General features: G+C 46.2%; 1 protein-coding gene across 1 annotated transcript; it reads right to left on the bottom strand.

Moving 5' to 3' along the window:
- Positions 1-1,153: 1,153 nt before the first annotated feature.
- PSMB3 (proteasome 20S subunit beta 3) lies at positions 1,154-6,659 on the bottom strand. The gene is given in 8 exon segments (XM_075911396.1): positions 1,154-1,268; positions 3,006-3,100; positions 3,617-3,794; positions 4,310-4,417; positions 5,289-5,473; positions 6,524-6,564; positions 6,567-6,587; positions 6,590-6,659. Coding segments are annotated over 8 exon segments (732 nt in total). The 5' UTR covers positions 6,645-6,659; the 3' UTR covers positions 1,154-1,219.
- Between the last annotated feature and the right edge of the window lie 4,086 nt (positions 6,660-10,745).

The raw sequence follows: 10,745 nt of genomic DNA on the forward strand, positions 1-10,745 counted from the left end.
CAGATGTGCGGAATCAGAGTCCTGTCCCCCTATTACTACTGCAAATCCAAGTACTGTTTTACAGACATAACTGGGGCTGTTTGCATGTAGTCATTAATGCAATTAACTGACAAGTCCAGGCTTATCAGTTAAACATGTTAACTACACACCAGTGTCGTCATCATTGTCAAGTCACTACAGTTCACGTCTCAAGTCCCTAAAGTCACTTTGAGTCGAGTCTCAAGTCTTAATTTAAAAAATGTCAAGTCACTTTTGTACAAGCCATTGGCATTTTCAGACAATTTTTTCACCAAGTTGATTTAACAAAATTAGCAAGTCTCAAGTCTCAAACAATGAACCCAAGACGAGTTTTAAGTCGAGTCTCTTAGGTGACTTAAGTCTGACTCGAGTCAACAACTCTGCTACACACACACATGCCCTCCCCCTGTATGGCAGCTGCTGTGGAGTTAACTGCCCCCCACCACTGCCACCCACAGAGGCAACAATGCAGGGGGCAGGCAGGAGCCAGTCCTTGATGGGAGCTGGTTTAAAAGCTGGCTCCCTTCAAGTGCTGACCTACTTCACCTCCCCATACTGCTGCCTCTGATAGAGGGGCAGGCGCAAGGGCAGGAACTGGCACACATGGGAAACTCCCTCCCAAAGAGTGGGGAAGGGGAGGACAAAGGCAGTTCCATTGGTGCCTTATGTGCAGAGAGCTGGGTTGAAAAGCAGCTTCCCATTTGTACCTGGTCCCCTGCATGTAAATGCTGAAAAATTCAGAAGTTACATGTTTACCCCAAACATGTTTGCTAACATCCCTAAACGGAAAAAATAAGCACTTTTATTCTGAACAGACCACTAGGTTGGTGGTAACCTCCTTTTGAATGCTGGGAGACTGCACTCCAGGAAACTTAGACATGAAACTAACACTGCTACCTACCCTGAAAAGCAATAGCTTCAGCAGTTTGCCAATACTCTTACCTATCATCCAAGATGAAGAGTACTAATTCTGCTTCAGATACACAGCTGAAAACCAAGTGTTTTCATTGAGATGAGGGGTGCTGCAGAGTAAATAACTACTCTTCAGGAGAATCTAGATTTATAAGGCTGCTTGTGACACTAGGCCTGACTTCTCTGGCTGTAAGTGTATTGACTGAAGAACACACAAGCCCCATACAATAATGGAGAGAGTTTATTTTAAAAAATTCAAAGTCATCTGGCATGCGAAACACTTGTGAGGCTAATCCATACGGGCTTTCAGGGTCCTTGTGGTGATCTTGTCTTTTTCACTGCAAAGAGAGAAGACACAAACTCCCACTTCATCCTTTCAAGTGAGCTTGCAAAGAATGTAGTAACACATCCTCATCCCCTCTGATCAATTCTAAATTTCAGGAAGCCCATTGATGGGGGGAGGGGGAATCCTTGCCAGCTAAGCAGCTCTGCAATTGTTTACTGAACAAACCACTGTAGATGGCACAGATTGCCTTTCAGCAGTCCAAGAGTTTAACTTGACACACTGACTTATTGGAGGGGGGTGGGGAGGACAAGAAAGGCCCACAGACGCAACATACTGTTGATGTGACGCAACATACTGTTGGTGTGATGCTGTTGCAAAAAAAGCAAATATGATTCTAGGTTGTATCAACAGGTGTGTTGTAAGCAAAACTCGTGAAGTCATTCTGCCGCTCTACTCTGCACTAGTTAGGCCTCAGCTGGAGTACTGTGTCCAGTTCTGGGCGCCACATTTCAAGAAAGATGTGGAGAAATTGGAAAGGGTACAGAGAAGAGCGACAAGAATGATTAAAGGTTTAGAGAACATGACCTATGAAGCCAGGCTTCATGAACTGGGCTTGTTTAGTTTGGAAAAAAGAAGATTAAGGGGGGACATGATAGCGGTTTTCAAATATCTAAAAGGGTGTCACAAGGAGGAAGGAGAAAATTTGTTCCTCTTGGTTTCTGAGGACAGGACAAGGAGTAATGGGCTTAAAGTGCAGCAGGGGAGGTTTAGATTGGACATTAGGAAAAAATTCCTAACTGTCAGGGTGGTCAAATATTGGAATAAATTGCCAAGGGAGGTGGTGGAATCTCCCTCTCTGGAGATATTTAAGAACAGGTTAGATAGACATCTGTCAGGGATGGTGTAGACGGAGCTTGATCCTGCCTTGAGGGCGGGGGGCTGGACTCGATGACCTCTCGAGGTCCCTTCCAGTCCTATTATTCTATGATTCTATGCACTTTGAGATCAAAAGACACTGGTGTTCTCTAATCTGACCTTTACGTTCCAGGCTAGAGAACCTCATCCCCCTCTCCCCTGGAGCAGGCACCTAAACGTGGGCCAAGTTGCAAAGTCTTAAAATCACTGAAAGACTTCAAAGCTGCAGAGAGTCTGCCATATACACTAGTTTAAACCTGAAAGTTAATTCCATCCCAACCCCACATATGGTTAGACACATGTGCAATGCCTACTTTTAGAGGTCTCCCTACTGAGGGGAGACAGACTGGATGCTAGATGTCCATGAACTCCCTGTCACGACAGCTAATTTTGTAATTCTAGCCCTGGCAGAGAGAGGTTTGAAATAGGTCGTTGACACGCCCTTCTGCAGTACCTATAAGGGTGAGTCTAAGGCCATGTCTCCCACCAGCTGGAGCTCTAAAGTCCCACCCATAATGCACTGCTGGGATGCTCTGTAGGGAGACATGATTGACCCTGCAACAAGGCAACTCTTAGTTCTGCATGGAAGTCTTGCACTCTATAATGGGGTGTCTTTTTCTCTGTCTGAAACAGCAGCATTTCCTGGGTGCAAATAACAGCTCTACTAGACTTGTAATTTACAGTCACTGGTGCTGCTCCAGCAAAGTTAGCAATCGTGGGATACGTGAAGATCTAGCATCACCAAGACCTTACTAAAGAACAGAACTATGAAGGGTGGAGTTCATGCCTGGTAGCCATTTCTTGGCTGACTTAAGGCTCTGTGTTTAACTCCACCACTTTCTTCCAGGGAAGAGAGACTAAGTGCAGTACTTACATGATATGCACTATCACACCCATGCCAGACACAGCATCTCTGTCCACTGCATTCAGCATAGCCTGCGAGATGGTTTCAAACAGGTGGTCTGGCTCCTGAAGGAAGAGAAAGTCTTTTAGTTGGCTTCTATAGCTGAGCTATAAGATTGAGGCAGTTCACTGAGCTGGAACAAGCTGACCCTCTTCACACCCAAGGAGGAACTTGACTTGGGGATCTTGCATATTTCTGCCAGAACTTACCCAAAAGCTACTGCAATCAGCCATTGGGAGGAGGCTGGTCTGGGGGTTAGAGCGTACATGGGAGAGCTACGTTTTGTTCCCCACTCCAACACAGACTGTTTGCCTAACTATGGATAAATCAGTGGGCTCCCTGTGTCTCAGTTCCCTGCATGTAAAGTAATGCTTTGCTACCTCACAGGGGTGCATAAATAGGTTAAAGATTATATAGGGATTGTAATCAGTCTCAAAGCACTTCACAAGGTAGAGGTATTATTATTCAACATGGGTAGGCTGAATTTTCTCTCTGCTCAATTTGAAACAAAAGATTCAAAAAAATCCAAGAATCACCTAGAAGTTAAACCACTAGATAGGCCTTACCACCTCTTCACTCACCATGTCAGGTTCCCAGAGGGACTCGCACATGCCATACATCTGCTCTGAGCAGGTGCCACTGACAACAAAGTCATCTGTTATCATGGGACAACCAATCAGGTCCAGAGAGCAGATGAAAGGTTCATAAGTGATGGGGTCCAGTCCTGCAATTACTGGCTCTGTGTAATATGGACCAAACCTGTGAACAGCAAGGCATTCATTAGAACAGCCTAAGGATGAGGTTTCACTAATCTGAAGTAACAACTGACTTCTTACTTGCTAGGTATTTAAGAAAAGTATTCCATCTCTCATGTTAGTAGGGGCCTTTCAAATTAGTTTGGAATTGCCCAATTCCTATTTCAGTACTTCCTAATTGAGAGAGGATATTTATTTCAGTGACAAAGACATACTGGAATAATCTGAATCCCCACTGAAGTCAGTTTCAAAAGCCATTTATGATTTCCAGATAGTCTTTAGGCAAACCATTACTTGTAGGGAGCAAACATTTTTTTATCTGTGTCTGGAAAAAGTAAATGGTCCTTCTATTTCGAAACAGGTGCCCTCTGCACCCATGAGCATATAACTACTAAGAAAATTAGTCTTTGCAGAAGAATTCTCTAGCCTCTTAACTCTTCAAGAGTTGTAATTTAACACCGTTACCACTGAACTCTGGGCATCCGTATCTCTGCAATGGCTTAGTTGTTTGATATTTACCGTCTCTCATAGAGTAGGTTGGCCACCATACTCATGAGAGTTTGGGGCTTGATCTGTCTGCCTTCCTTCAGTTCATAGAGATTCAGCCTGAACTTCAGTCGCTGGGCACTGCAGACAAGATCAGAATCCATATTAAAAAAAAAAAATCACACCAACCAGGATGTCCTCCACCCTTCCAATGGTTAATACTTGCTAGTAAAGATTAACATCTGATGAACACATGATGCAGGCACATATGCATTTCAAATATGGACATCTGATTCTCATTTGCCATGTGCTCTTAAGAAATCATACATAGCTTTAAGTTTGGAACACAGAAGATTTCTTTTTTTTTAAAGCAGGGCACAATTAGCCAACAATAAATGTTGCTAGTCCTCTGCACTATGGAGAAAGCATGTTCTTCAAAGACCTTGCTGAAACAAAAGGCAGGACTATGCAGCACTTTAAAGACTAACAAGATGGTTTATTAGGTGATGAGCTTTCATGGGCCAGACCCACTTCCTCAGATCAAATTGTGGAAGAAAATTGACATGACCATATATACCAAAGGGATACAATAAAAAAAAAGTGAACACATATAAAATTGACAAATCAGATTTTAGAACAGAGGGGTGATAATTGGGGAAACTATCTTTGTAATGGGTAAGGTAGTTAGCATCTCTGTTAAGGACCATTCATAAAGTGTCAAATTTAAGCATGAATGACAGTTCTGAGGTTTCCCTTTGTAGTCTGGTGTTAAAGTCTCTTTGAAGCAGGATACATGTAGTTAGATTATTGAGACAATGCCCAGTCTGGATGAAATGACAAGAAACAAAGACCTTGGGACTATTCCTGAACCACTCCAAACAGGCCAGACTAGAGTGGGTTTCAGAGAAGGGAAGTCTTGGTATTCAGACAACCCACACCTTAAACACCTGTACATATATACAAGACCATGGGACAGAAATATCAAGGGTTCACAAGAGAAGATTCCACTTACACTGTCTGCACATCTGTGGCAAGCCCAGCCAGCCCAATAAAAAGTCTATCTCCCATAGGGAAAATCTTCTGAAAATCCGTGGTCACCATCTGAGCCTGAATTCCAAACCGTCTGTCCGACGCAATGGCCACACAATTTTTCCCCTTCATGGCCATTACAGCCCCTCCATTATAGGACATAATCGACTATAAAAGAAAATATGCAATAGATCTAGGATTCCATGTACATTTATAGTACACAATTATATTACAAGGACCAGTATCAACTAGAACCATGCAGCTTAGTCACAACACCCAAGCTACGGGTAGCATGGCTGGAAGGGACCTCCTCAATTACACTATATTACACTTAATTTGCTTAGGTTTGTCTTGTATAGCCTGTGCTAAATCTTTATTATTTGGTCGTGTGCATTCTAGAAATACCTGCAGGTCCTCCCAGGGCAAAGGAAGCCATTATCTAGTTGGCCTCCCTGCTACAGAAAAGTGTCAAATATCTCATTTCCTTCATCAAATGCCATTCATCCTGACGGCAAACAATTAATTCCTGATTAAGCCATTTCAGACCTGGTCACCTTAACCCTGAAATTAGGTTCTCCAGTTTTTAATGCTATTTTCTTACTGCAGTACCAGCTTAATTACCTGATCACTTCATGCGTGAGCCATCCGCACTTTCCATGTATAAACACGATCTACCTGAGCCTGATTCCCTTGCTATGAAGGAAACTTCATGTCTAGGGCCACAGATAAGCTCTCCTCCCCATTCAAAATACCAAAGAAACTTGGGAGCCCCTCCCCACACCCCAACCTACCAGCCCCAGGTCCCCCAGGGCGCATGGCCACCCCCTCATCCCCGGGTCCCCCAGGACACTCCCCTCCACACCCCTCACCAGCCCCGGGCCCCCCCAGGGCGCCCCCCCACTCCCAGATCCCCCTGGGCACGTGGGGGTCCCCCAGGGCGTGCCCCCCCACTCCCAGTGTGCCCCCCAAATCCCCCAGGGCACTCCCCCCACATCCCCCAGGGTGCCCCCCCACTTCCAGGGCGCCCCCCACATCCCCCAGGGTGCCCCCCCACTCCCAGTGTGCCCCCCCAAATCCCCCAGGGCGCGGCCCCCCCACTCCCAGTGTGCCCCCCCACATCCCCCAGGGTGCCCCCCCCAAATCGCCCAGGGCGCGGCCCCCCCACTCCCAGGGTGCCCTAGGTCGCGCGCCCCCCAGCTCCCGGCCCCCCAGGCTCACCATGGCGCCGGCTGACGAGATCACCACCAGCCGTAACGAGTCCCACACCGGCTCCTTCCTGCAGTCGCTCCGCGCACCCGAACCCGCTGCCGCTCCCAGTCCCGCCCCCCGCCCTCCCCATTGGCGGGCAGTGCCACCTCCCCGCCCTGCAGCTAGTTTCAATTGGCCATCGGGCGCCGTCAGTCATGGGGCGGGGCCTGGCCCGGGATGAAGGTTGGTTGAGAAGAAAAAGGGGGCGGAGGGGAAAGCCTCTTCCCGAGCGAGAAAAATGAAGAGTCACAGTGAGCGGCGCCCGCGCGCTGGGGCACGACGGGATCGTGGCGGACCTGGCTGAGCCTGCACAGGGGAGGTAGCACCGTGCAGTTTTGCTGCCTGCACATCTGGCTGGCTGCCTGCATTGAAGGGTGCAAAGCTGAGTGCATGGATGTGCAGCTGCACATCTGGCTGGCTGCATGCACTGAAGGGTGCATAGCTGGGTGCATGTGGAGCTCCACATCTGGCTGCACTCGCAAGAGCTCCATTGATAGGGTTTTTGGGGGGCAGTAGCCCCCCTACAAATTGGAACCCCTGCATTTCATAATTTAGGTCTGCTTAAAGCCCATTTCCTGACTCCAGCGGCAGCTCTTAAATGCAACAGAGTTTGAGCTGCGACTTTGGGGCAGGGAGTTTGTTATAAAAAGAGGGAGGCAGGGTGATTAAGAATAGCAAAAGGCTGGACATTCTAGTAATTGAAGGATCTTTAGATCAGCATAAAAACATTGGTGGTACTCTACTTAAAATAAAAGTGGGGGAGAGAGTAGCAAGGAGTGTTGTGTTGCTGGGATTGGCGTTTGGACCAAAACTGTTAAATTAATAAATGTTAGAATCATAGGGCTAGAAGAGACCTCAGAAGGTCATCGAGTTCAGCCCCCTGTACAATGCAGGACCAGCCCAAACTAAATCAATTTTCTTGAAAAAGGGATGAAGAGGGGCTAATCCAAAATTGACTGCAAATAGTTACAAAGGGATTTCACAAAAATGAGTGATTGGGCAACACAAAGGCAGATGGAATTCAGTGTTGATAAATGCAAAGTAATGCATATGGAAAAATATAATCCTAATTATAGTTAACTTACCATTTAAGGAAGAGATCTTGGAATCATTATGGACAATTCCCTGTTCAATGTGCAATGGCAGTCTAAAAACTAAAAAGCTGACAGAATATTGGGAATCGTTAGGAAAGGAATAGATAATCTTTCTGTAAAAAAATTTTCCTGCTGCGCAACAGAATGATGTCATTAGGCTCTCTGGCCACAACAGCAGCCAGAGAAAGGCGGGTTGGTGAGCAGGGTGCAGACCCCTGGTAAGACAAAATATCATATTGCCTCTACTTAAAATCATTGTATGCCCACACCTTGAATACTGTATGCAGATCTGGACATCCCATCTAAAAAAAGATATACAGTAGACTTCCGATAATCCGGAACCTATGAGACCTAGGTGGTGCCGGATTATCAAATATGCCGGGCTGTCAGGAGGTACTATAAGATGGTTATATATATACTGTATACATTATATACTGTATATAAAGTGTTCTAACCCCTTTTTATTGTACATACTGTATACAGAATACTGTAATGTTTTAGTTTTTTTAAGCATTTTTTACCCTTTTTGCTCAGTTCAGCTGCTGCCGCTGTTACCTTGTAACTCATTTTTTGCCGAAGCTCACTCACTAGGCTCCTGCCATTTTGATGCCGGACTATCAGGAGCGCCGGACTATTGGATGCTGGACTATTGGAGTTTTACTGTACTGTGTTTGGAAAAGGTACAGAAAGGGCAACAGAAATGATTGGGGTAAGAAACAGCTTCCATATGAGGAGAGATTAACAAGACTGGGACTTTTCAACTTAGAAAAGAAATCTAGAAATCTCGTCTAGAAAATCATGAATGTTGTGGAAAAATAGAATAAGGGAATGTTATTTCATCTTTCACTTACATGGCACAAGAAGCTGACCCAATTAAATTATTTTTTCACAATCAACTTGTGGAACTCTGTGCCAGGAGATGGTGGAAAAGCCCAAACCATAACAGGGTTCCAATAAAAACAAAATAAGTTAAAGGAGGATAGGTCCGTCAATGGGAGTCAGAATGGGCAGCGATGGAGTCCCTAGCTTCTTTATGCAAGAAGGTGCGAATGGGCGACAGGCATCATGATGATGCCTCTTCTGTTTATTCCTTCTGAAACACCTGGCATTGGCCCCTGTTGGACGACAGGATACTGGCCTAGAAGAACCTTTGGTCTGACCCATTATGGCCATTCCGATGTGCTTATATAGAGCTGAAATATATCTGCCCCCCTGCTGTACCCACTAGACCCCACTCCCCTTCCAAAGCTGAGATAGAGCCCAAGAGTCCAGATGAGGTCTCTCTCTCCCCACAGAGTTAGTAACAAAGTAAGAATAGACATTAACATTTTAAGGCTAAACCAGTGTCCCATAAGATACTTGCCACAAGATGTCAGCCTATGATAGTGTTAGAGCTGAGTGGAACTAATATGTATTTAATTTTATTTGTTTTATATAGGAATTAGATACAGTGCTCTTGTCAGCTAACTGCTAAATTGTCTGCCAAAAAAGTTGAATTTTCCAGTGCCTTAGTTGCTCCTGAATAGAGATGATGTGTGTGTGTGGGGGGGGGGGGAGGCAAAAGGGGTTGGTCCCCCTCCCTCCACATCTGGTGCTTGGCTTGTACTGAGCATGCTCAGTAACACTGCTGAAGCCTCTGTCTTCAGTCAGCCTCCCCCCCCTCCCCCCGATCACTGAACAGTGCACAGCTGGGAGCATGCGTATGGAACTCCACATCTAGCTGGCTGCTTGCACATCAGACTGGGCAATGCAAAGGCAGGCCAATCGCTAGTGCTCAAAAATCATAAGGCAGTCCACTCCACCCCCCAAAAAAGATGGACTTAACAATCATGAAATATTTCACATTATAAATGCAGGGTCCCTTTACGTAGCCTCCAAGTTTCTTAGCTTTTGAGGTGCATTTGCGTCACATTTTCAGGCTTTTCTCTGCACCTGTAAAGCCAGAGATTTACTTTGTTTTCAGATAAAAAGCTCAGGTCCTCACATAACTCACTCTGCTCCAGGAGCTGGGGTTTGGAGAAAAAACACTACGGCTACATCTACACTGGCATGATTTTCCGGAAATGCTTTTAACGGAAACGTTTTCCGTTAAAAGCATTTTCGGAAAAGCGCGTCTAGATTGGCAGGATGCTTTTCTGGAAAACCAGGGCTGTTGCTACACTTAAAAGGCGAAAGCTCCTCAAGGAGCATGGGGCCAGCAGGGGACTCAAGCAGTCCCCTGCTGGTTTTGTGCTCCCTGCGGCGTTTCAAAGTGGCAGCTCCACGTGGAGCCCAGCGTCAGTCCCCAGCTGACCCCGGGATCCATGCAGTGCTGCCACTTTGAAACGCCGCATGCAGCTTGTGGCCCCAGCTGGGGGCTGCACATGGCATTTCAAAGCAACAGACCCCGGGGCTCTATGTGGCGCTGCCACTTTGGAGCACCCCCTCTGCTTCTCCTCCCCCCTCCCCCCCGTTGCCTCTTTCTGATAGAGGCAGCAAGGGAGGGGGGAAGCGACTAGTCAATTTGTCATTTACATCCCTAGCATGATGCAGTGTAGCTGGCTTCACAGCTGGCTACCTGCACATTGTTTCAGAGGGCGTGGCTGTGTGATTTGTGCATTGTGTGTTGGGTGGCTGATTGCCTGGTGTATTGCGGTATGATTCTCAGGATGCAAGGTCAAGTCTTCTTGTGTCTGAGGGTTGTGTACTTGGAGGTTGCCCAAAGAATCCAGAAACATCTGAAAGAGATTTCACATAGTCTGCTGAGATGAAAGGCCAGAACCCAAAGAATTATATTGTGATAACTGAGAAGGGAGACAGCTAAGCAGCACCCAACCCTTTACAGCCAAGGATCAGCAGCTAGAGGGCTCCAGTAGGTTGTACAGAAACATTCAACTAGCTACTAAAATAAACATGCAGTATCAATGGAGAAAAGTATCTGGGTAAATACAGGTGCCTTGCTAGGGCCAGTTATTATTTCCATGACACAGAAACATATTTTTCTTCGTTTGGATTGGTTTCCTGGGGACCTTCCCCAGCCAATATTCCCCTGGAAGGCTGGGATATTCGTATTCCACCACTAGGAGGCAGCAGCTTTCCCCGCACTGGATGGATTAGGG

The sequence above is a fragment of the Pelodiscus sinensis genome, chromosome 29 (assembly GCF_049634645.1).
Source record: "Pelodiscus sinensis isolate JC-2024 chromosome 29, ASM4963464v1, whole genome shotgun sequence".
NCBI lineage: Eukaryota > Metazoa > Chordata > Testudines > Trionychidae > Pelodiscus > Pelodiscus sinensis.